Below are 26,386 nucleotides of genomic sequence, written 5' to 3'. Positions count from 1 at the left end.
AACTGATAAATAGTTCACCAAGTGAACCAAAGCCTTTATTTTTTTAAAAGCAGATAAACACCAAAGTACGATGTAGTATCCACATTCGTTGAGAAAATAATTACTGAAACTTTCAAGACATCAAACGGATACACTGAATCAACGATTATGACTAATTTTCAGCCGATACACAGATTTTCATTCAAGGACGAGGCTTGATTTCTAAATAATATTATTCACATGCACTCCTTGGACCTATTTATTATCAAAATGGGGACTCTGGGAAGTCGAGTCCGGCTTTGATTTCAGAGATGACACAGCAGCCCCCCGAGAACCCTGGCTTGCTGCTTGAGTCCTAGAAATCATGTCTCCCGAGGTTATACACAAATTCCATTTCTGAAAACTAAAATCAGACTTTAGATTCCTTTGCAATCACTCAGGTCCCAAGCTTTTCAGCACCGTGGTACCCGACGTGCTCACACATGCTTTTCCTTGTCTTTCCACACACACCCCCAGGATCCCCAAAGGGGCCCCGCTCTGAGTTCCCTGATAGAGGTTCGTAAGGACCACACTAAAACCCAAGGAAAGGCAGGGGATGCGATTACCCATTGCTTTTTCTATGAAGGAAAAAATATGCATATGGGAGTGCCCTGGCAAAAGGGAAAATGACACCAATGATATGGTCACAGAAAATGGTTCTATAAATCCCTTCTGTCAAAATTATGTTCCAAGGTGTTTAAGGCCAAAAGGTCATAAAAACTGTTAATACAAATAATTTCTCCACAAGAAAAAGCCCTTCATGAAAAGTGGCTGAGGGTCTGGCACCCAGAACCGAGGGAAGCTGCCCAGTGACGAGGGCCAGCTCCGTACCCCTAGCACGCATCTATGACCTCGTGGGTGTGGGTCTGGGGGCTGTGAGGGGTCCCTCCAGGTCGTTAAAAATGAAGTAGAAAATGAAAGTGAATTTTTGTGCGAGCAGAAAGCCTGCAGTTACAGAATCTGAGAGCCCAGGCCTTAAGGCAAGATTTCTGCCATCGGACGTGAGAACAGATGGGTGGGATGGCAGCACCACTGGTTGGCTGAGTCCTATTCAGGCCAGAACGGTCTCAAAAATAAGGCCACCTGTGGCTTCTCAGTCTGAGCCGCCACCGGAAAGGCCCACTGAGGTGAGAAAGAAGCTGGCAAGGCCAATCACCAGAAGGTATTCAGGCAGGGCAACCATCACAGTTAGACGGACGGCTTGGGTCGTGGGCAGGTGGGAAACCCTTGACCCAGTTGGCTGAGTCCTATTCAGGCCAGAACGGTCTCAAAAATAAGGCCACCTGTGGCTTCTCAGTCTGAGCCGCCACCGGAAAGGCCCACTGAGGTGAGAAAGAAGCTGGCAAGGCCAATCACCAGAAGGTATTCAGGCAGGGCAACCATCACAGTTAGACGGACGGCTTGGGTCGTGGGCAGGCGGGAAGCCCTTGACCCAGTCCTCAAGGTCAATGTCTTTGCATGTCCTGTGCACGACTCCAAGCAGCAGTTTCTGGGGTCTGGGAAGTGTGTTGATTTTGCGATATTTCCCCCCAAAAAGAAGACACAAAGAGACGGAGAGATGAGACCACCGAGGTGGACCCTCCGTCGGGGGTGGAGCGGGTGAGAGTCGGGAAGGACTTCCTGCCACGCACGGCTCCCTCCAGGTCCGGTCGAGTCCTACAAACGCTTGTAGGTGCCCAGGAGAGCTTTGCAGTTGGGACAGTAATGGTCCACGTCCTGCAGGGCGTCCACGCAGAAAGGGATGAAGCAGCAGCCCGCGATGCACCTGGGGGACAGACACAGCCCACGCGGAGCAGGTTAGCGACTGGAGCAGTTTGGCTGGTGGAGGCCAAAAAGGTACGTCAGGCCCTAACCCAGTGGTTCTCAACCTCCTGGCCATGGTTTTTGGGGAGCGCCCATGGCCAGGAATCAGGAGGCTGCCTTTATTTGTTTTGGGGGGGAAATTAAATTGTGTATCTTCAGGTTTCTCTCAGAACAGAAACTATTGTCTCTTTCAATAAAATACCCTTGGTGCAGACATAAATATTTACACATCCCCTTGTGGAGGCAATGGGAAAAATACTTGGGCTCATAAAAGGATGAGGCATTTTAAAGAGATGACTATCGAGTATTTTAACGTGCAGATGTTTAAAGCTTCTCTCAGAGTCAGGCAAACGTTATTATTTAGGTCATGAAATTCTAGAAGAAAAAGAAATCCCTAAGGTATCACGCTATACAGATGCAAGTGGATGCTATGCTGGTCACTATATACAGGGAGTGGTGTGAGCAGATGAGTAAGAAGAAATCATGGGCCTTGACTGGTGTAACTCAGAGGTTAGAGCATCAGCCCTCGTACCAAAGGGTCTCAGGTTTGATTCCCAATCAAGGGCACATACCTGGATTGCAGGTTCGATCCCCATCCCTGGTTGGGGTGCGTGCAGGAGGCAACAAATTGATGTGTCTCTCTCACATTGATAATTCTCTCTCTCTCTCTCTTCCCTTCTCTCTCTCTCCCTCCTTCTCTCTTCTCTCCCTCCCTTTCTCTCTCCCACTCTCTCTAAAAATCAATGGAAAAATATCCTCGGGTGAGGATTAACAAACAAACAAAAAAGAAGAAATGATGGGACAGCAGCTTCCAAGCTTTGATATGTTCAAGAGCAGCGGTTCTCAACAGGAGACGATTCCTATTTATGACGATTTGGGGAGGTGCTACCGGCACACAGTGGGTAGAGGCCAGGGATGCTGCTCAACACCCTACATGCGTAGGATGGCACCCCACAAGACAGAAGTATGTGCTACAGCTGGGAAATCCTGCGAGAGAGGATGTGGGAGAGCCCGGGGTTCCGAGTGGACCTCAGACTTACCCGAGCAGGCACAGGCTCCCACAGGAGAGCCAGGTGAGGGCTCCGGCGTTGTAGGACAGCTGGGTCACAATCATCTTGTTGCAGGAAGGGCAACACATCTGGACCGGGCGGTCGAAAAAAGAGACTGGCTGCTGCATGTAGACCGTCTGCACGGTAACTGGTGGGAGGGAGAGGAGAGAGCCCGGTTAGTGAACCAGGAAACATCTGCTGGAAGACAAGGTAGAGGCAGGGCCTCGACAGTTACCTGCACACCCCTGTTCACCGCAGCACTATTTCAAGAGCCAAATGTCCATCGATGGAGGAGCAGATAAGCAACATGTGGTCCATCCATACAATGGAGTATGACTCAGCCTTAACATACGCAACATGGATGAACCGTGAGGATGTTATGCTTGGTGAAATAAGCCAGACACAAAAGGACACACGCTGCAGGATTCCTCGTCTAGGAGGCACCAGAGCAGTCAAATGCATAGAGACAGAGAGTAGATGGTGGTCGTCAGGAGCTGGGGGATAGGGGATGGGGAGCTAATGGAGTTTCAGTTTTGCCAGATGGAAAAGCTCTGGAAATGGGTGGTGGTGGTGGTGGTGGCACAACGATATGAATGTACTTAGTGCCACTGAACTTGTACTTGGAAATGCTTAAGATGATATATTTTATGTTGTATATTTTACCAGAATTTTAAAAAATGAGGTGGGGAGGCCCGAGGCTGCAGAAATTGGGCAGCCACCACCAGGAAGCCGCTGCCAGGGGCGGGAGCACCTTCGCCCGTGGATTTATTTTTCACAAGCTTCCCCGCCAAAATGACTTGTAGTTGTACGTGCAGCACTTTGCTCTGACATGTATGCGCTATTAAAAAACACACAAGTCTAATATATTAAAAAAAAACCCCACACAAATCTAATATTAAAAAAAATAGGGGGGATGACAAAAAGGGAGAAAGAGGAAAGTGGCAGATTTCCAGAAATGTCCTTTGAGGGGCCAACGTGTACAGACATTCGCAATCAGGACAGAATCTAGGTATGTCAGTCCCAAAGCCCTCAGAGCTTTACATGTTCTTTTTGGTATTTGGCAAAGTTGTTGAAGCTCATATTTCTGTCACAGGGACTTCCTCCTGGTCCTTCCTTGGGCTGTCAGAATGCCACTGCCCTAAGAGGAAACGAACGGCCGCCCAGAGCTAAGTGAGCCTAACACTTCTCAGAGGACCAGAAGAGGCTCCTCCCAGAAAAGCAGCACTGAAGCCTACTCTAGTACCTACGGGTCAGTTTTATTAAGACTTTGGGGGGTGGGGGGGTGCAAGAATGAGTTATTTACTGAGCAGAGAGTGATCTAAAATAATCAAGTTATCTTGTCCTCTCCCTTCTCAAGTTACTTGAGCACCTTTATGAAATGATTACTCATAAAACTTTATCTCATTTTAAGAACTCACTGGTGTAGGTACCTGATGAGCCCTTACTTACTTACAGATGGGGAAACTGAGGCCCAAGGGAGTGAGGTCCCGGGCAGACTCCGGGGACCACTCTCTGACCTGGCGATTTCCTCCTGAGCTGCTCGTGATTTTGAATCAGCTGTGTCCGCAGCAGGAAGGAAGTCCCCAAGGGCAAGGCCATGAAGCAACGATGTGATGCTGTAACCGGACAATCAATGGATCCGGGCTGCCTGTCACTACTTGAGCCAATTAAGCAGAGACAGGGCTGAGTCATATATGAGTAGTTATTCCAGGAATGCCAGCAGGCTGGGAGAGCAGCAGGTCACCCACAAAAAAACTGCTCTGCCCCCCACCCCAGCCAGCTGCTGATAGTGGGTAGAAGGACAAAGATTACATGGGGAAGTAGGCAACAGGTAATGGGGACTGGGGATCTGCAATTGCCTGTGGGTATGCAAAGGCTGGGGGTCTTCAAAGGGCTGGTAGCTCTGGTTTCTGCAACAAGGTTGTTAATGTTGCCATGATAATAGGCAGCTCCCTGATGGGGAGGAAGGGCTGCATTTCCAGGTGAGCTCTCAGCAGGGTTAGAATGTGCCTTCTTTAATCAGAACAAAACCATCATGGTTAACAGAGCATGATTAATATTTCTTACAATCATAGCTGGCCCCCAGTATTCTATTTCTGCCCTTATCAATGTGATAGTGAGAGGGACTTGGGTTGCTGGTGTAGCTTTAAAGATGGAGGAAGGGGGCCTTGAGCCAAGAAGTGGCACAGGCAAGGGAATGCGTTCTCTCCTAGAGCCTAGAGCAGCGGTTCTCAACCTGTGGGTCGCGACCCCTTTGGCGGTCGAACGACCCTTTCACAGGGGTCGCCTAAGACCATCCTGCATATCAGTTATTTACATTACGATTCATAACAGTAGCAACATTACAGTTAGGAAGTAGCAACGAAAATAATTTTATGGTTGGGTCACAACATGAGGAACTGCATTTAAAGGGCCAGAAGGTTGAGAACCACTGGCCTAGAGGAAGGAAGGCAGCCCCGCCTAGACCCTCATTTCAGCCCGGGGAGACCTGTCAGACTTCTAACCCGGAATAACAGGCATGGACTAACAAAGGAAGAAGGAAGAAGAGAAGACAGGAAGAGAGGAAAGGAAAAGGATATGAGAATGTCACATCTGTGGATGTTGTGAAGTTATTAAATCATGATCAACAGGCCACCATATTATATTGCTTGTTCCCAACTCAAGCATTTAACAGCAAAACTCGATGAAGTCTGGGAAGCTGGAGCCAATGCCTGAGGCAGAGCCCACCTCCCATCACCTTTGACTCCTTTTCCTTTCTCTCCAGAAGGATGGACACTTGGGGCAAAATCCAGCTCTTCCACGTTGGTCCTTCAAGGACCGATATCGATATAAGAGCATGAAGAAACATCCGGCTTCCGGGAGAAAGGGGTTTGACCGCGTGACAGTATGCAACCATAGGAACCTGCTTCAGCTCATTCCGCAAAAAGAGGAGTTATTACTAGGAAATACAGATGGGCTTAAACAAATGAAAAGATGATAAACCTCCCTCATTCTAAGGTACATGAAATTTAAAACTGTACTAAGATAAAATTTTTTATTGACCAGGCTGGCAAAATTTCTAAAGTTGGACATTATACTCTGTTGGCACTGTAAAAGAGAATGAAAAAGTTGTCTGTGTACTCACATGGATATTTTGTTGAGTAGGGAAAAAAAATAATATATACAAAAGAATACACATATACACACACAGCAGGTGTATAGCATGCTACCATTTCTGTAAGAAAAGGAAGTGGCAAGAACATTTATTTGTATTCATTATGTCTGCAAAGAGAAATGCTGGAGGGAGACTTCAATGTTGAGAGTGGTGACCTAAGAGGTGTGAGGGTCAATGGGGTGCCACGGGAAAGGGAGTGACTCTCTCCTTGCACACCTGATTGTATGTGTCGTGTCCACACTGGTGTCTTCACTGGGCTACACAAATGAATGCCGGTGCGCCCACATCCTGATTGCCCCGGAGTTTAGCACTGCAGGTGCCAACAGACGGAGCCCCAAGCTTGCTCCCGGTAGCACCACGCGTCCTCAGCCATGTGGCCCTCTGTGCGCTACACATGGTATACTTTTTTACATGTGCTTTCTTTTCAAGTAGTTTGGGAGGCAATGATTAGAGAACAAGCTTCGAAAGAAAGCCCCCCCCCCCCTTCTGACAGGTGTGAGGTGATATTTCATTGTGGTTTTGATTTGTGTTTCTCTGATGGTTAGTGACAACGAGCCTATTTTCCTGTCTGCTGGCCATCTGTGCGTCCTCTTTGGAGAAGTGTTATTTCAGGTTGTCTGCTCATTTCTTAACTGGGTTGTCTTTTTGGTGTTAAGCTGTATGAGTTCTTCATATACTTTGGATAGTAAACCCTGAGCAGATATAAAAATAAAGGTGCCAGGAGGCAGGGGAGCACCCTTTGCATAGGGTGCGCTGGTGGGCTGGGGCAGGTTTCACTCCCCCGTTCCTCCCTCGGGGCTGCTTCTCCTCCCTCTCCTACTCCCGCCCTGAACTCAGCGCCCAGAGCTTCTATCAGATCTCAGCGGGAAGGGTGGGGTCTTTAAAAGCAAACTGTCATTGCCAGATTTCTCTGGCATAGTCTAAGTGCCAAAGGGTTGATTTATGGCGGACTTGAGAAAGCTCATAAACGGTACTTTATTATGGAAAAGCCATGGGCCTCACCGATGCGGAACCTAAGGGACTGTATGTAACATTTCATACGAGTGAAAATCGGACTGACTTGGCTTAGACTCAGAGGCGCTCTTGGGATTCTCACGGAGCCCCCAAGGCCAGGGTGGGAAGGGGGACCAGGGAGGCGGAGAGGTCGCACGTACTTGGATTGGCGTTGGGGACGGACGCGGGCTGGGTGTAGTATCCAGGAGGGTTCATGCCCTTCCCATCAGGGCCAGTCACGAGCCCCGTGGTTGGCCCAGGCATGGGCGCAGGAGGCGTGGGGAAGTAACTGTTAATGGCCACCGTCTCTTCATAGGTTGGGGGCGCGGTGGGGATTGACGAAGGCCCAGCGGCCGCCTGGTACAATCCTGGAGCAGACATTTTCACCTAAGGCAAAACCAGAAGACACCACATAAGCAATTTAATTGGCATCCCTCTCTCTCTCTTCTCCACCCTCTTCTTTAAGTTTCTACCTGACAAAAAGAAAATCTGAGGAAATGACTCACGTCCAGCGTTGGTCAAAAGCCAGAAAGGGAGTTCACATCCTTTCAAGACCCAAGAATTATCACCTTAATCAGGATTCACTAAGTAAAGATAAAAGGTAAATAATGACACCCGAAAATCGCCCAAACCTAGAAAACCCCAAGGGCAAACATCAACGAACGGAACTGTAGCAGAAGGTTCTTCACACTTCAAACCACCACCCAACGAGGACATGTCTTTCACGTTGAGTGTTTTTCTGCGTTTTGAACCGCTGTGTTTTTTTTTTACAAATAAAGTTTCCGGCCCTGACTGGTTTGGCTCAGTGGATAGAACCTGAAGGGTCCCAGGTTCGATTCCGGTCAAGGGCATGTACCTTGGTTGAGGGCACATCCTCAGTAGGGAGTGTGCAGGAGGCAGCTGAATCGATGTTTCTCTCTCATCGATGTTTCTAACTCTCTATCCCTCTCCTTCTCCCTTCCTCTCTGTTTTTTAAAAAAAAAAAAAAAAAAAAAAAAAAAATCAATCAATAAAAAAAAAAGTTTCCAACGCCAGAAAAGACAAAGGCATTCGAAACCAACCACAGGCTATCGCGAACAGAGTGCTGCCCAAAAGCCAGACGCCAAAAATGCACAGAGTGTGATGCCCTGGACACGAAGTTCCGAAACGGGCAAGATGAGTCATGGGGCTAGAAGATAGGAAAGTGGTGACTCCGAGGAGGCGGCGAAGAGTCTGGAATGGGGTGGGAAGGCGGCCTTTTTGGGGGGTGCTGGTCATGTTCTCTTTCCTCATCGGGGGGGCGGTTACATGGGTACGTTAACTTTGTGAAAATCTGAGTTGTACGATTATGCACTTTTCTGAATGTATGTTACAGTTTTTTAAAAAGTAAACACACACACACACAGAGTTCCCATTTTGAAAAATGAGTATCAGAGCAGCCAGGCCCACATTTCCTTTTGTGAGGGCAAAGAAAGGGTTTTTTTTCTGGTGGAGCCGATGCCCGCCTAGAATTACATGGCCTGTACCCAGGGTGTGTTCCTGTCTGAAGGCCCATGCTCACAGCCCCAGGGCAGCCGCGGAGAGGACACAGTGCCGTCCTTTGTGTGGCTCTGTTTTCCGACGGGGCAGGGCCAACGCTGCTGTTAGGAGATCCATTCAAACCTGTCTCAGGAGAAATGGGGATATGAGCTCCCAGGGCAGCGAGCCACGGTCCGGAGGCCCTGGGGGCTCCGACGGGCCTGCGGCCCCTTCCCATTCGGCTGGGTCTTCTAGAACCCGTGGGAAGCAGAGGCAGCAATTAATTCTGCTGCGGGGAGAAGGGGAGAATCCTTCGAGGAAGCGCTGCCATCAAGCCGAGCATGAAAAAAGACTTCTCTGGGGGAAGAGAAGGGCGTGTATTTCAAAGTGGAAGGAAAGAGAGGCACCGGAAAGTGGACACGCACAAGACAAAGTCAATACGTAGAGCTCCTCGGGTTGGGGCTGGGTTGTAGAACATTTTGAAAGTCCTTTTGGGGTGTTTGGACTTTATAAGACTGTGCTGTCCAATGGAACGTTCTGGAAGGATGGAACGTTGTCTGTTTGGGTTAATAGGGTCGCCACCAGCCTCACAAGGCTGTTGAACACTTTAGATACAGCCAGTGTGACTGGGGAACTCAATTTTCAAATTGTTTTCAAGTTTAAGCAATCTAAATTGAAAACTGAATATGGAATTCATTTACTAGAAAACTTTTATGTAAGTCTGGGACACCTCCGGTAGGTGAATCTATTTTTGCAACAGCAAATTTAATAAACTCTGCATCAAGATTGAATGTTTTTGATAAAATTTTGGCATGTAATTTGGGGATACGTCGATGTAAAATACACCCTCGATTTCAAGTACTTTTAAAACTGTGAATGTGAAATATCTCGTTCATAATTTTTAAATATCGGCTATATGTCGAAATGATACTATTTTGGGTATATGGAGCTGAGTTACAATATGTTGTTAAAATGTATTTCAGCTGTTTCTTTTAAATTTTTTAAAATGTGGCTACTAAACAACTTAAAATACCTATGTGGCCCATTCTTGGTTCTACGGGAGAGCAATGCTACGGAGCAATGGGAACCATGGAAGATTATAGAGAAGAGGAAGGTCCAACCCTAGAAAATGGAGATGACACAGATGGTCAGTAAGAGAAGCAAGAAGAAAACCACAGAAGGCCCCATGTCTGGGTGACAGGACAGCAGGTCGAACACCCAAGTCTACAGGGGAGGGTGAAGCCGGAGGGCAGGCCACAGGTCACCTTTGTGAAGACAGGCTCAGGGGTTACAAATGAGAACACTGTGAAAAGTGGTTAAGGAAGGTTGCCAGGTTCCTCTGACACACAGATACAGAGATGCAGAAGGACAAAGAAAGACCACAAAGACCAGCCCAGGACCCTTCTCTATCAGGCTCACCCCTATGTCTGCTGTCTGCTGACATCCCCTCAGGCTGCCCCAGGCACTTCCCCATCTGCTTCCTGCAGGGGTTGGGCTCTGGGCTCCCGAGTCTTCAGCTGGGGGAACAGGCCAAGGTACTTTGCAGGAATTTACATCCACATTCAATGTCAAGGACCAAGGACGTGCTGTCCCTTCCTGTCTCAGAAAAGGCAGACCCTGCCGCTGACACCATTTATTATGAACACTGAGTCCTATGGAAAAACACGAGAGCAGAAAACGCCATGCTTGCGGCAAGCCTAAAATCGCCCTGTTTGCTACGGTTGCAATCGGAGTGCTTTTGGGGAGGGGAACATAAGGTCTGGGGTCCCCTAAATTGTGCAAATAGTTTGGGTCAAACCGCTGGAAATCAGTGACTCAACTCAGAAGCGGAATTCCTTTACTTCAAAACCACCACCTCTCTCCTCCAAAAGTAATGTGGCCAGAAACTGTAAAGAGAGAATCTAACAAGTGTTGGGGGCAGGAGCCTCCTGTCCCTGAACTGTAAAGAACTCCTTGTTTTGAAAATTAAGGCCCAGGATCCCCGTTCATGAACCAGGCATCATCTTTCTCGTAGTCACATTCCATTTCCTGGAATTTCAGGGCACTGTCTCTTGGGAACATTGCTTTTGATCAAACAGCCACAAAAGCATGCTTATAATTTTGGAAAGAACAAGAGCAACAAACTAGAATAGTAAAAAATAAAAATAAAAAAAGAAAGAAAAAAGCAACAACCCATAACCAGCTGGTTTGAAAGCTTTCTAAATAAATTCCACAGCATTCCTTCCCCAGGCCCCAGGCCAGGAAATGCCACTTCACTCAGTCCCACGTCCACCCCCTCCGCATTGCTTTTTATTTGACTTCCCCCAGGGCAGGAGGCCCAGCTAGCCACCCACCTACTCACCCTTCCAGAAAGAATGCGCTCAACCCGCCTCCTCTCCCTCCTCCTACCCCCACAACATGACACTCTTAAGAGCAGCAGTCTCTCACCCCAACACACAGACACAGACACAGATGCCCACACACACAGCACACGCACACTCCACTGTCACCGAGAGCCCTTTGTCACGCTGATCAGGCTGCCTGTGTGCTGAGGTGCCAGCCCCATGATATCTAACACTCGTGTCCCTTTTTCTGGGACAAACTGGAAACCCTAGGAAAGCATCTCAGCATTTATAAAACGCAAAGCCACAGTTTTGCTCATAGAAGCACAGCCTTAGCATCCTGGGCCTGGAGGCATGGCTGCAGAGCCCTGGTTGCCATGGTTACCGGGAACTTTTTGTGGGGGGAAATAAAGGAATAAACAAGGGGGTCCCCCACCCCCCATTGTTTAACTTTGTTGTTAAACCCGAGAATGGCTTTTCTCGATTGCTCATTTACCAGAACACATTGAAGGCCGGTCTCCATGACCTTACACGAACCCCCACAGAAATCAAGAAAATGCTGAGGAATGGAAAGTGTGCCCAGGCAGGAACCTGTGCAGTCCCACAGGGCGCTCCACTCACAAGGCCCCTCAAGGGTGGGAACTCCGGGCCACCACCCTGACACTCTGGACACCTTTGGAAGGAGGGCCCTGCATCTCCTGCTGCACAGGGTCCAATGCTCTGTCTCTGAATGTCAGTGCTGGTTACAGAAAAGGAAAAGGAGGCCCTGGCCAGTTCGGCTCAGTGGATAGAGCGTGGGCCTGCAGACTGAAGGGTCCCAGGTTCCATTCCAGTCAAGGGCACATGCTCCGGTTGTAGGCTCGATCCCACCAGTGAGTGTGCAGGAGGCAGCCGATCAAATGATTCTCTCTCATCATTGATGTTTCTAACTCTCTCTCCCTTTCCCTTCCTCTCTGAAATAAATAAAAAAATATATCCTACATAATAAAAGCCCAGTGACCAGAATGACTGCTCGACCAGTCACTATGAGGTGCACTGACCACCTCTCGGTCCCTTTCCCCCGCCTGCAGGCTCCAATCGCCTGTGGCAAACGGGGAGCTGGGGTGGGTGGCGGGGGATGCAGGTGGCACCAGGCCAAGGCCCCTGCCCCACCGGTTTCCCACACACAGAGGGCGACCGGTGGCAGGGGTGGGGCCGACGAGTGGGCAGGAATGGCCAACCTCTCGGTCCCTCCCCCCAGCCAGCAGGCTCCAATCGCCTGATGGGGAATGGGGAACCCGGGGTGGGTGGCGGCGGGGGGAAGGGCCAGCTGCTGGCAGTTCGGCTGCCAGCAGCCGGGGAAGATGGCCCTGATCACAAGCGAGGCCGAGGGACCGTACCTGCGCACAATTTCGTGTTCGGGGCCTCTAGTATATATATATGACAGAAGGCAAGGGAGGCATTTCCAATCCCTGGATCTGCATTTCTGATGCAAGAACTGGGCTTGGCCTTGGAAATATTGGCTCATGACCAGCTGCAAAACCCTGGCCCCCACTTTCTTATCTATAACTAGGCCACTTGGAATGTTGGGGTCACTCGCAGAAAATTTCCCCTGTTCCAAGTTTCAACGATTTGCTTAGTGAAACTTATTCTCGTCAATGGGCAGTGAGGGTTATGTGGATATCACCTCTGAGCCCAGAGGAACGCGTCTGGGAGTCGCTCATTCATGGAACCAGTAGAGAACAGGATTTCTCAAGCTTGTTTTCATTGCAGCTATCTCCCCCACTACCCTCCCACCCCCGCTCCAGAGAGTAAAATTCGCAGAAAATTTCCCCTGTTCCAAGTTTCAACGATTTGCTTAGTGAAACTTATTCTCGTCAATGGGCAGTGAGGGTTATGTGGATATCACCTCTGAGCCCAGAGGAACGCGTCTGGGAGTCGCTCATTCATGGAACCAGTAGAGAACAGGATTTCTCAAGCTTGTTTTCATTGCAGCTATCTCCCCCACTACCCTCCCACCCCTGCTCCAGAGAGTAAAATTAAATTATATTTAAATTTAATTAATTAATTTAAACATAATTTAATTTCTGCCTAACAAGAGTAATGAAATAGTGAGAAATAAGATTTTGTTGGGTAGGGTTGAATTTTGGAGGGCCACACACCACTGTAATATCTAAGATATTTTTTCGCTCCTCCCGTCCCCCAACCCCAAGAACCGATTTTCACTCCCTTGGGTCACCCCTGAGAATCCACAGTGTGGGTCCAATGAATTTTCCAAAAATCACCAACATTTATTCATCTAGTATTTCTAAAATGTGTCTCCTCTTTTCTTGCTGTCATCAATGCAATCGTCCAAACGCATTTTAACCTTCTGCTGACCGAGTCCTAGTGTCCCTTCCATCTGTATATTCTTTTGCAGGCATGCCCAGCCCTCTCACACCTCAATCTCATGAGTCACAGCTGAGGGGGTGGGCAGGATAGGGTGACACTCCTTTCTGCATTGGAGCCAAGCAGGGCTGGGCTGACCAATTCCTCTTGTCACCAGTCACTCCTCTGGGTCTTGAATCTGCTGGGTTCTCACCCCAGAAAGAAACAGAAGAGTACTAAGGCGAACCAGATAAGGAGGCTGTTTAACCTTATTTTGGCATCTTTGAGTCCAGAGGTCTGGCCTGAGCAAAATCTACTACTCTCCACCCCGAGCCCAGATTCACAGCTGCATTTACATGAACCATATGGGGCTCTTACTTTATGGCAGCGGTTCTCAATCTGTGGGTCGCGACCCCTTTGGCGATCGAACGACCCTTTCACAGGGGTCACCTAAGACCATCCTGCATATCAGATATTTACATTACGATTCATAACAGTAGCAACATTACAGTTATGAAGTAGCAACAAAAATAATTTTATGGTTGGGTCACAACATGAGGAACTGTATTTAAAGGGCCAGAAGGTTGAGAACCACTGCTTTATGGTCATAGGCCCTGTGATGTATGCCCTTCCAGGTGCCAACCCAGGTAGTTTTCAACCCTCCAAGTGAGGAATTATCATCATCCCAACTTATAGATGAGAAAACTGGGGCCCAGAGAGGTTAAGCTGCTTGTCCAAAGTCACACAGACACCGTGGCAGGGCCGGGGTTTGAACCCACGCCCATCGAACTCTGGAGTCCTCCTTTAGGATCCACCAGAGCACCTCCCAGGCTCGGAGGTCCAGGCACCATCAGCAGCCTCGTTCTGCACACCTTGCCCCCAAATGAAACGAATAGAAAGGAAATTCTCACATGTGTAATACTTTCAAAAGTAAAGATTTTAAACATAAAAAATTAAAGAAAACTTTTTAAAGAAATTCTCAGTGGAAGCAACACATTTGCACACCTCTCAAGGTGTCACTCTCCCTAACAAGGGTGAAACGATGCATTTCAGGCTTTCACACCACACAGCCGGGACGAAGGGAAAGACCTGGCTACAACGAGTCTCAGTAGTTTTGTCCCTGGGGACTCCGCAATGCAAAGCGATCTGCTTTCACAGGGTGGGGCCAGCGTCTCAGTGATCAACCAGAGGCAATGTCCAGGAAGCTCTTCCTTCTCGTTTGGGGAGACAAACAATGAAGGGGGGAACCTCCGGATTTCTGGGGTGCACATTTTGTAAGTGACTGTGGGCTCGGATATCTCCGCCACAGGCTGCAACACCAAGGGAGAAAAAGGCAAAGGCCTCTAACCAGCGGAGTCCCAGAGCCCCTCAGTGCTGGCTTTCTAATACTGCTCTGTTGAAAGGGAAGGCAGCCCAGCCCGTGTGGCTTAGTGAGCGTCGACCTCTGAACCAGGAGGTCACCGCTGTATTTACAGTCAGGGCACATGCCTGGGTTGCAGGCTCGGTCCCCAGTGATTCTATCTCATCACTAATGTTTCTATCTCTCTCTCTCCCTCTCCCTTCCTCTCCCTTCCTCTCTGAAATAAAAATATATATATTAAAAAAGAAAGAAGAGACGGGAAAAGCCCTGGAAATCCTAGAGAAAAGCCACGCCTTCGGGCCCTGAGCTGCCATTCGTTAGCTGATCCTGAAACCCCAGAACGTGGGAATAAACTCACTTTCAGCAATGGATCTGCTCCTCAAACATTTGGCCTCATCGGCTCTAGAATCCGCGGACACATACCAGGAGGGCTGCTGTTTCAGGCGCTCGGCTCACCACGAGCCTGAGGGCCGTCTCCCTCGTCCTGTGCCTGCACCTGTTCGACGTTTGGGAGCCAAGACTGGCAGCAGTCTGCCTGGAATCCTAAGTTCTAAGGGAAGAAACTGACTCCCAGGAGCCTCGAGAGGGCTGGCCGAGCAGCTCTGTCCCTGATAACTCAGCGCCAAGACACCCCCGGAACCAGTCCCGAAAGCACCATGCCGTGAGAGAAGCCAGACACAAAAGGCCACATCATGTGTGCCTCCATCATCTGAAATGTCCAGAGAAGGTAAACCCAGTGACAGAGAGCAAGTCAGTGGTGGCCAGGGGCGGGAGGGAGGTTGGGGAGGAAGTAAGGAGTGACTGTTCATGGGTACGGTTTCTTTTTGGGGAGATGAAAATGCTCTGGGACTAGAGAGAGGTGACGGTTGCACAGCACCGTGAAGGTACGACATGCCACTGAACTGTACACTCTGAGTGGTGCGTTTTATGGTTCGTGAACTTCACCTCAATAAGAAGAAAAAGCAGGCACTGCTGGAAATCTCTGGTCTCCATGTCACAGGCCAAGGCCCACAAGCCGAGCCTCCAAATGCACCACAGTCTTGGTTCAGGCCATCCCGTGATGCCATTTATTAAAATCAAGACCCCTGGGGTCTTTCTGACACGCCCCCCCCCAACGCACCCCACCAAGGTGACCAAAGGTACCAGGTTGTCCAGGATGGAGGGGTTTCCCAGGATGCACTGGGCCCCTACTTCCCACCCCTCTCTCACTTTACCCCCTACCACCAGTGCAAATGCAGATCTTTTGTGCATCTGCAGCCTCGCTTAGATGTCTCCAACATGCCAGGTACCCTCTTTCTCTGTTTTATTTTCCTTCCTTCCCAAAGTGTCTACAAATTCTTTCCACCTATCATATCCCAGTAAGCATGTCACTCCCTCCAAGAAACAACTTCTGGCCTTCCCATGGCAGAATTCCTCCCCAAACCTCTCCGCCCAGTGCAGAATCAAGGGTGCAGGGTACGGAGCCAGATGGCCTGTGGTCACACCCAGGCTCCTCCATGTCCCACAGCACGACATTGGAGCCTCAGTTTTTCCATCTGTATAATGGGCACAATGGTAGTTTCTTAAGGTTCTTGGGAGGATGAAATGAATCCTTGTGAAAGCACCAGAGCAAGGGACACATAAGTACTCAGGATGTGACAGCTGTTACTATAAGTGTTCCTCTGTTGTACTTGGCACAGAGTTTTGTTTTTGTTTTGTTTTTTTGTCTTCCTGACCAGTCTGTGGGCCCTATAAGAACAAGGATTGGAAATGTATTAAAATCTGCATCTCCAGCTCCAAACATCATGGGTGCTTCACAGGGTGACGCACCATCAGCTTGCCCAGGGGTGTCCCTGGGTACGGGACTTTTGGTGCTACAGCTGGGAAAGTCCCAGGCAAACCAGGACACGTTGGACACCCTGGTGCTTCAACAAATGTCTGTGGAAAATACCTCGGTATAAAAAGGACACCAAGACCCACCTTGGATGGCATCAGGTCTGAAAGCTGATGTAAACTCGAGGGTCTTACCCTCAGAGCCTCAACTTAGAACCTGAGAAAAAAGTTTTTAAAGAAAGACATTCATGGGACGACAGGCCTCAAGCACGGAGGCTCTCAAGGCAACATGAGGATTTGGCCAAAGCGTCTCCAAAGATGCTCCAGAACTGGAGTCACTTAATTGGGTCTGGAATCCTTCGCTTCCTCCAGGATTCCTGGGGGGAGCGATGTTTCGCAACAGGGCACCCTGGGATGTGCAGCAGGGAAGCAAGTTAAGACGTGGGTGGAAAGAACTTGAAAGGGGAAGTGTGGAGGCGTGCAAACACCGACAAGATAACATCAGCACGAAAACCACAGTCTCCGAACCTCAAGATCGGTTCATTTTTATTCCTCTATGCTGGCTGGGTGACGGAAGTGGCAGTTCCTGCGACTTTATTACCCATTCAAGATCTGGACTCGTGATCACGGCCACCACCCCAAGCTCAGAAATACCTGTCACTCCGTGTTCACTCCCTGGTCCTGGGTGTGGCTCTTAAGCCACTCGCTCAACATGGATGATGTGTCATCCATTCTCCGGCAATGACAACCTGTCCGTTTTCAGGAGAAAATTTAGAGGCTCTAAGTCGCTTGTACCCTGAGACCCACCATCAGTAACTCCTGCTGACTAGTGTGGACAGGAAGGAGTCAGAGTTCACACCTCTCCATCCTCAGTGCTTGTCAATACCTGGCAAGGACGGAGGGGCTGATAGTGGCGAATGAGGGACTTACGGAATCTTGGGTCATTTTTCCCTCCCACCCTCATCCCTTTCTGGTGGAATAACCCACCGGCAGGCAGAGCCCAAAAGCAAAGGAGGAAGAGGACAGAGAGATAATGCCCAACACTGAGAATTCTCCTCGGACAATTGTTCAAGATACGAAGGGCTTCATAGCAAAATCCAATCAGAAAATGACCTGGTGGGGAAACCAAGGCCACTGAGCTCAGAAATGTCACAGGAGGGACAGCTCTGCCTGGTGCCCAGATGTGGCATTTTCAGAAACATCTGTCTGTGTTCCCCTGCCATTCACAAGTGTGGACAGGTACCACTCATCTCTCAAGGCACAATAGGAATGGCACGGACTGTGGCCTGGCCTACTGAATACCCAACAGCCACTCCGAGGAAAGAGAGGGCATGAAAAAAATGTGAGCAGACAGGGCATGGAAAGGGGAATGAAAAATGCCAAAAGAAAACAATATTAAGACAATGGGATTTGAAGGCAGGTCGAATATTTAAGTGCAGAAACTCTGGCACCAAGATCCCTCAGTTCAAATTCCAACCCTGCCACTTCCAGGCTGGTTGAACTTGGGTGGGTTGCTTCATTTCTGTGTGGCCTCGGTTTCCTCATCTGGAAAATGGGTTGAAAAAAGTATCTACCTACCCCTTGGAGGGCTGCTGTACTAATGAAGTTAGTGGGTATACTCGGAACACTGGGCTTGTGGGTTGCTATAGGCATACCAACCAGTTCTAATTATTTACAGGGAAGCTGAGGAAAGCCGGGGACACACACACACACACACACACACACACACACACACACAGAGGTTTCACCGCTAGGTGGCAGGAAGACCCAAGCACAGACCCCTTCCCACTGCGTGCATCCCATTCTCTGCAGTGGTTCAAATCTTTCCTTGTTAAAATGTAAAAGCACAACGCCCCTGTTCCCTCAGCCTGGGCCTCAGCCCCTGGGGCTCCCTGCCTCTCTCCCACACCAACCGATTCACCCTCCATCTCCAGCCTCCTTCCTCCCTCGGCCTCCACCCCTCCCAGCCCACTCCATTTCCTGTCCTCCTGTCCCGAAGTTGCCAGGCACCCACTCTGGAAGGACCTCCTCCTTTGGCCTGGCCCGGAACCTCTGTCTCCTACAAGGGCTGCTCCTTCCCCGTCAGTCCTTCTACAGCAGGTCCCTAGGGACTTGGGGGATCTGCACACAGTTCCTGTGGTCCCCCTACTCCTCAACCCCACACCCATCGAGCTGACCATGACCCATCCCTGGACAACTTCGTCTTCACATACAAAACGATGCTCATCTCTCTCCCAAGCAGGGAGGTGCAGTTAAAACAACAGAAACAGATGGTCAGGCTTAACATCGTCGGGGAAAAGTCACGGGGACATCACATACGTGCTAATAGGATGGGGTGAAAAGGGCATTTCAGCTCTGTGGTCTTCCTCCCCCAAACCTCTGACCCCAGGCTCATCATGAGGAAACATCAGACAAACCCCAGACCCGACAACTTTTTACAGGGGAACAGGCCAGTACTCCTCAAAACTGCCAAGGTCAAAGAAACCGGAGGAGGAGGAGACATGACAGCTACATACAATGTAGGATCCTGGAACAGAATCCAGTGGAAAAAAACTGGTGACCTTCACATAAAATCTGGAATTTAGTTAATAGTAAGGTGCCAGTGATGGTCCATCCACCCAAGGCAATGGTATGCAACGAGGAAGTTTTCTGTGCAGAAATGCAGTGATCCCTAAAATATATCATTGCATGAATAGTTTGAACAGCAATTATAGCAAGTCAGCATTTGTGTATAAGAAGGATATGCATATTTCCTTATATAAGATGAATGAAATATCTCTAAAAGGATACACAAGAAACTGATAACAGTGGCTGTCTGTAAGCAGGGAAGTGAACTGGGGATGCCACGGGACGAACACTTTTCATATTTACACCCTTGCTGATCTTTTGTATATTAAACCAGAGCAATATTATATAATCAAAATCACATTAAGAAAAAAATTCAATTATGTATTATTTATAACACAATGAATTTAGAATTTATTGATTATAACAATATATATTTATAATTATATATTTACTAGAGACCTGATGCACGAAATCCGTGCAAGGGGCTCGGCCCTCGGCTGCCTTGGCCAGACCTCGCAGCCCTGGCTGGCCCTGCGTCCGGAAGGTTGTCAGGATGGCTGTTCAGCTGGTCGGTCTAATTAGCATATTAGCTCTTTATTATATAGGATAATTAAAATAAGTTCAACCTTTTAATGGGGGAAAAGGCCTCCTTTGCAAACCCTTATCTGCCTTCCCCAGGCTGGCCTCCTCTGTCCTCCCGCCTCAGGGTGAAATGACATCATCACAGCCCTTTGTCCCATGAACCGGGACTGTATCCCTGCCCAGCACCTGGCCGTGGGCCCCTCCCCGAGTGTTTGCACAGTGATTAAGCTGATCGTTTCTATTTGGTGAGATGTGTACTCTACCATTCCTGCTATATAATTCCCAAATTTGAACCGACCACATCCTATTTACCAAAATAAAGTTCTTCTCTTTGCATTTCGTGCTATTATCCATTTTTCGTGGGGGAGGTTCTGAAGGCTGATGGTAGACGAGGGATTGGGGAGACATGGACCCTCCCTCGATGGCCCTAAGGAGCCCATATAGGAAGATATGGAGGCAGACACAAAGGGGAAACTGAGTCCAGATTCTAAGGCAAGTAAAGGGTCTGGGCACCAGGCTGGACTTACTGAGGAGGGACCTCACACAAGGGTTCTGTTTCATTAACCAGTAGCCCAAAAGCAACTTCGAAACCCCCCAAAAGTTTTCAACTCCTGCCAAGGGGAGTTCAGATTCTAAAAATAAGTCTCAAAACCTAGAATACTGGGAGAAGCCAACCACAGCAGGAGCCACCAACAACTCCCCCGTCAGTGTAAACACGCATCAAAGGCCCCACAGCCCATGGCCAAGGGGGTCCTCCCCCCAGATTAGGTCTAAACACAACGAAAATGCCAGTCTCATGATTTCTGGTGTTGCTTCATTCTGACTGACAGTCTCTTTCAACATCCCTCCCCAGAAAGTATCTTAACCATGTTCTCAAATCGATCCCATACTTCTCCCTGCCTTCTTAAAATGAGCAAAAATAAATACATAAGAAAGTGCTTGTGTCGGCCATGCTAGCCCGGGCTGCCCCAGCTCCAACCTGGGCTGATGCAGCACAGCCCCAGTCCGCCTCTCCTCCGGCCGATTCACAGCTCCCTCCCGACTTCCCACACCCGGAAACCAGGTAAAGTAAGAGTTACTAGTTTCCTTGGGCACCTCCTATGAGAAAGGTAAACAACCCGGACATCTGGCCGAATGATAACATCTACACTCCAGGGAGTCCTATATTTGCTTCTTTCCTCAATTTTGGCTCTATTCCAGATGCCTGCAGGTACTGTGACTGTCATGTCTTTGAAAACGATGGAAAACAATAGTCTCCGCTTTAGCAAGACTTCAGAATAAAGTGAGACCGGGTGTTAAACGTTATGCTTTCTGCTCTTTTCAAACTTGTCCCATTCCCCCTGACCTAACCCACACCATCCAGCCCTTGTGACATATGCCTTCCTCATGCGTCCTAATTACTTCCTGTCTGCAAGTTAGATTCTGTTGCCCAAATGGACCACATCACACCCCTCCAGGCCAGGCCAGGGCTGTTCTGTTTCTCTGGGTTCCCCACCAGGTTTTCGGAAAGCAGAACACAGCCTACCTGTTTGTAGAGCTGAGATTTCATGCACATAGATGACCTATATTACCCCAGACAACAGGCTGAGGAATTGGGGAGATGTGGACCCTCCCTCGATGGCACATTTATAGTGCCACCGCCCCGCTACTGTCTGAGTCCTTTGGTTATGCTTATATGCATGCATACAAGTCCTTTGGTTGATCTCTTCCCTCCCACTCCCACCCACTCTCCCCTGCCTTCCCTCTGAGGCTCGATGGCCTGTTCGATGATTCCATGTCTCTGGATCTATTTTAGTTCAGAGAGGAAGGGAGAGGGAGAGAGAGATAGAAACATCAATGATGAGAATCATTGATCAGCTGCCTCCCGCACGCTCCCTACTGGAGATCAATCCCGCAACCTGGGCATGTGACCTCCTGGTTCATAGGTTGATGCTCAACCACTGAGCCACACCTGCTGGGCTGAAGTGTGTGTTTTTTAATTGAAGAAGACAAACCTTCCTTACAGCATTCCCAGTGATATGCATCGACACCCTCCCCTCTGGGAGGTGGAGCCTAATCTCTTCCCTCCAACTCCTGGGTGGGAGCTGGATTTAGTATCTTGTCTTTAAATAATAAATGAAAAGAGAAAAAGAGTAACTCTACAGTGGAGAACCCTGGCAAAGCCCACCTTCACCTAGCGAGGAAGGTTACCGTTATTAGCGATGTCATGCAGCTACCATGTACCCCCAGGTGATGTCATGTAACAGGAAGGCACTTCACCTCTGTGCCATTCTTCCACAAACCCATAACCCCTGTGTAATCATGACAAAAACATCAGACAAGCCCAATTTGAGGAAAATTCTACAAAATCTCTGCCTGGTACTCCTCAAACACAGTCCTGAAAAACAAGGAAAGATTGAGAAACTAGCCGGCCAGAGAACCCTGGGAGACGGGGGATTAAAAGCAATATGGTACCTTGGATGAGATCTTGGAACAGAAAACTGGACATCAGTGGGAAACTGGAGTTTGGATACCAGTGAGGTACCAATGTCAGTTTCTTAGTGTGACAAATGTACCGCAGTGATGATGTAAGATGTTGACAACAGGGGAACTGGGTGAGAGTATATGGGGACCCCTGTATTAACTGCAATTTTCCTGCAAATCTAAAATTAAACTGTAAGTTGAACTGGGGCAGGCAGGCCTCATCCAAAGTCGTTCAAGTTCAATTATATATGTGTGTGTGTGTGTGTGTGTGTGTGTGTTTTAAAAAAATGAAAGTATTTTTTAAGTGTATTTTGAATAAATACAAAAGATTAAGTGGAGGCGGGGTTTCTAATATTTCTAGTTGGGGAGGTTTAAGAAAGAAAGAAAAATATACCCCCAAATTAAATGGAATGATCAGGCCTTAAGATTTAAGGAATCTCCCAAACTCCTACCAGCTGAATATACATCAATACTCCACAAATCTGTACCCCCTCCCTTAAGGTGTAGACTTTAAAAGACGCACAAAGTGGTCTTAACCACATGTTGGTAATAAACTCTTCTAAAAATACATCTTCATGATGTGTATAGAGCTGTTTTCTAGATTTAGGTATCAGACCAACACACAAAAGGACAAGGCCTTCAGAGAGAAGATAAAGCAGTGTTTTCACCACCAACTTAATCCTCTAAAATCAGTTCTTTCAGGAAGAAAAAAAGGAAGATTATTCAATTCCATTCCCCGCCTCCACTCTCCAGCCCCAGAAAAGAAACCCAGGAGACATCCCGGAATATGTGCCTAACAGAAGTGACCCCAGGAGACCCCAGGAAAGAAAGGATTCCTTCAGCAAAAGAAGGGCACACATGCAAATGGTCAGGTCTCCAAAGAAAATAGCTCAGTTTGTACACAAGGTGGAGGACCAGCTGGGGAAGGCCCCAAATATCTGGTCTTTTACTGTCTCTGGAGAAAAAGGTTCTTTACAACAATGTGAGCATAAGTGAAACCTGATTACAAACGCCCTAAGGAACTCTTTCACTTACACATTTATTAAATCGAGTATCACTCAAAATTCCTAAAGTAAGGGCCACTGGCTAGCCATCTTTAAAGTACGAAGACTCCGCAAGGCTGTTTTTGTTGTAATGGAATTTAACCTGCAGATGGCTGCTCCAGAAAATGTCCAACGTAAATGATGTTTCTTAAACTCTAAGTTAATAAGGAGAAAGAATTTAGACAAAAGAGGATATTGGGAGCTCCGGCCATCTTCGGGGAAGGAAGTGAGAAATTGTACCATGGCTGTTAGGCTATTTGACCCCCCAACAAATTCAAACTCAGGATCCTTCCATAAAAAATACAGAAGCTCACAGTGAAATTTTCAGAGAAATGCTTTCAAATTCCATCTCATGAATCCAATCTGTTTCCGCGGGGCGGTATATTCCACAAGTCAAAGATAAATTTACCACAATCTGAAAGCCAGGTTCAAACATAGCGCGAGTACAAATTACAGTGATTTGTGGAATGAAAAACGCTTCGATTGGGGAGAACCAGAAAGGGCAATTTCCCTCTGGGTTCCTGCTGAAACCACATCCCCAGTTTCCACAGGAATGATGGTTTTTGATGAAACTGTGCAATGAGAACATGACTGGGACTGCATCAGGAGGCAGAAGTGTGTGTACCCTGATTGCAACTTCATAAAAAAACAGGCACCACGACAAAAGACCAGGCCGCTGAATGAGCAAACAAACCGTGCTAGCCGTTTCATTCACTCGGTGAGATCAGCCTCATTTTCTTCTATCTTCCACACTTTCTGTAATACTGTTATTTTCTATATCACTTTAAAAAATAGCAATGCATCATCTGTGAGTAACCTCCCTGGACTCAAGGTTCAGGCAAGTCAGTGCTAAGCTCTTAAATTTACCCCAGGAACACGGTCAATTCTAAAGCTCCCTGAGCTAAATAGTTTAAATTCTCCATCAGTTAACACCAATAAGAAAGCAATACAGAAGAAAGTGCCTCAGGCGTTCAGGATCCTGGTGAATTAACTTCCTACCTAGGAGATGAGCAGGAAATCACTACAGACACCCTCGATTCTGTCCATGCCTTAAACCCTATGAAATTACACACAGTTCTTCTACTGAAATAAGTAAGTTGAAGGGAGAACTTCATTAGGTACGGAAGTGTTACCACAGCTGCCCAGAGCGCCCACGCAGATTCAAACAACAGGATGAAATTTTGAGGATTCAGGAAAGTACCACTTTAGGCTCAAATAACAATTTTACGGTAAGTAAACACCAATCAAGTGCAGAACAGGCCATGGGCAGCCCAATGAGCACCAAAGACATCACAGACACGCCTGTACTAAAGAGAGACGAAGTGAAGGGGGTCTATTTGCCTGAAGAGGTGGATCCCCTCACCCACAGGGCTATTTTCACAGCAGCAAAAGCAACACAGAGGAGGAGTCCCATACCAAGACTCTGGGGCATCCTCATGTGGATCTATAGCTGTAGGGAGATTCACTTGGGGCAGGAGAATTTTACGTCCCTGCTGGGCACCAGCCTATTCTCACACACACCTCTGGTCAGCATGGGGGGTTGATGGTCACAATGCATGTTTATGTCCTTGAAAATCAACTTGGACTGGAAATGCCTTCTGGCTCCTTCCCTCTCAGTGGTTCCCTTTTTAGTGTCCTTAACCCTGGGCATGTCTGTGCCTCCTCCGAAACTTTGTTGAGATGCTTCTACAAAATGTGGAATGCTGTCCACCGTGTCCACATGTCCCTCTGCCAAAGGTGTTCAGGCCTCAGCGTTGCTACTAAACTTTTCTTGGTTAACCTGGCCCCAAGCTCATAGCACCCTCCCTCCCACGCCTCCCAACCCCCTTCCAGGCATTAGTGAGCACTGGCTCTTTCACAACTGTGTGTTTCCACTTTCCACCCACAGCGAAAACCCCTCAGGACCAGGAACCATTTCTTCTGTGTCCTTTCCAGGGCAAGGGTAGCACTTGATTTCCCCACAGCCAGCCAGCCCATGAAATGGACTGAAGCAACAACGGGAAATTTACTCACCAAAGACAGCCAATTACTTCAGTCTAGTATTTTAGAGATTTACCCAATTGATCCTCCGGCTCAGATCAATCACCAAGTCACTTAATCCAGGGAAACATTACAACAAGGATACTTTTTCAAAAGTGAATAAAAGCATCTATTATTAATGCCTTAAAGGAATAGGAAAGAGGGAAGATGGGCCTCTCCCATTGTAGATCTACAGTAAGTGTTTCTTAGAGAGTCTGGTGCACATTAGAATCCAAAGCCAGGGCTGGCTGTGGGGGGAGCCAAGTGCAGCATGGGTGTTATTCTAGCCAGATAGAGCGAGTCACCTGCTCTCTGGATTCTGATCCAACTATGATAAAAACCAAACAGTGGTAGAATCCCAGATACAATCTCTCTTCACAGGCATTCAGGTTAGTCTCAATTTAAAAGAGCCACCCCGAGAAGGCCCTGGGGGTAGGGGTAGGAAAGTAAGTGAGGCTCACATGAATGCAAACCATGGTGTTCCTTAAAAGGCCCCAGGAGAACGGCGGGGCCAACTTTCCTCCCAGGCAGCCCTGAACCAAGGCGGAGGGGAGAGATGTACCCCCATGGGAAGACTGGTGGGAGAGCCTAACCTGATGGGTTACACAGGAATGCCCTGTGGCTTCCAGAAACGGGATTTCCCAACCACCAACGGGTGAGTGACATCAGCCCCACTGTCTCAAAGGACAAAAGTGAAAACTAGTGAAGGTCCAACAGGCCCTCTCCCTGAAATGCTGGCCCTTCCATGAATCACCATTTCCCCAACACACACACCCCTCACCCCCGCCCTGACCTGGATCAGGAGCTCCTGGCATAACACCCAACCCACTGCCCAGATGCACACTGACCTGGAAAGCTGAGGGGAGGGCCCCTGCCTCGCTTGGCGGGAGGGACAATGTCCACCTCTGCCACAGGTTCCCTTGCCTGTGCCACCAGCTCTCATCCTGACCGGCAATGGGCAGACTCCAGCGCTCACCGGGCACCAATCTCGGGGCGGGGCGCCTGGCCGGCCAAGACTCCGGTTGCGTTGGTCCGGGATTCTCACTTCCCGGTGCTCCCCAGGCCCTCAGGTGTCCACACAGGCACCCACTAAAGGCGGTCCTGGGTCCGGCGAGGCTCTCCCGAGGAGAGGACAAAAGCGCAGATGGCGTGGCCCCTAGAAGCCGAACTTCTGAGACCTGCGTCCGGGAACCGGTGGGGTTTTGTTTGGTTTTGTTTCTAAATCCCCGGGTGACGATTCTGGAAATCTCAACTTTAAGATCGCGGGCGCCAGAGCGAACCCCGACTTTCCTGAAAGGACTCGGGACGTCCTTTCCTCGGAGGGAGCCCCGCACACCCGCAGGGGCGCGACCCCACCG

At 48.6% G+C, this 26,386-nt stretch overlaps 1 protein-coding gene and 1 long non-coding RNA gene across 3 annotated transcripts in view; one reads left to right on the top strand and one right to left on the bottom strand.

The window, feature by feature from the left end:
* Nucleotides 1-26,386, bottom strand: part of LITAF (lipopolysaccharide-induced TNF factor) — a 27,693-nt gene continuing 1,307 nt past the window's right edge. The window contains exons 1-5 of one of the 2 annotated variants that reach the window (XM_014544182.1): nucleotides 25,877-26,359; nucleotides 7,179-7,404; nucleotides 2,862-3,018; nucleotides 1,251-1,783; nucleotides 1-1,050 (exon numbers count right to left, since the gene is read on the bottom strand). In XM_014544182.1, the coding sequence (XP_014399668.1) occupies nucleotides 1,675-1,783; nucleotides 2,862-3,018; nucleotides 7,179-7,398 (486 nt within the window). In that variant the 5' untranslated portion in view covers nucleotides 7,399-7,404; nucleotides 25,877-26,359 and the 3' untranslated portion in view covers nucleotides 1-1,050; nucleotides 1,251-1,674. Of the gene's footprint in view, nucleotides 1,051-1,250; nucleotides 1,784-2,861; nucleotides 3,019-7,178; nucleotides 7,405-25,876; nucleotides 26,360-26,386 lie in introns of those variants that run through there. The other variant, XM_014544183.1, reaches the window with a different exon arrangement.
* Nucleotides 1,050-1,554, top strand: LOC106727050. The gene is made up of 2 exons (XR_001363197.1): nucleotides 1,050-1,234; nucleotides 1,435-1,554. It is a non-coding gene; the product is annotated as an uncharacterized LOC106727050 (long non-coding RNA).

This window comes from Myotis brandtii, unplaced genomic scaffold, assembly GCF_000412655.1.
Source record: "Myotis brandtii unplaced genomic scaffold, ASM41265v1 scaffold355, whole genome shotgun sequence".
NCBI classification, from domain to species: domain Eukaryota; kingdom Metazoa; phylum Chordata; class Mammalia; order Chiroptera; family Vespertilionidae; genus Myotis; species Myotis brandtii.
The sequence above is the reverse complement of the archived record's forward strand: the minus strand, read 5'-3'. Positions and strand labels throughout refer to the sequence as shown.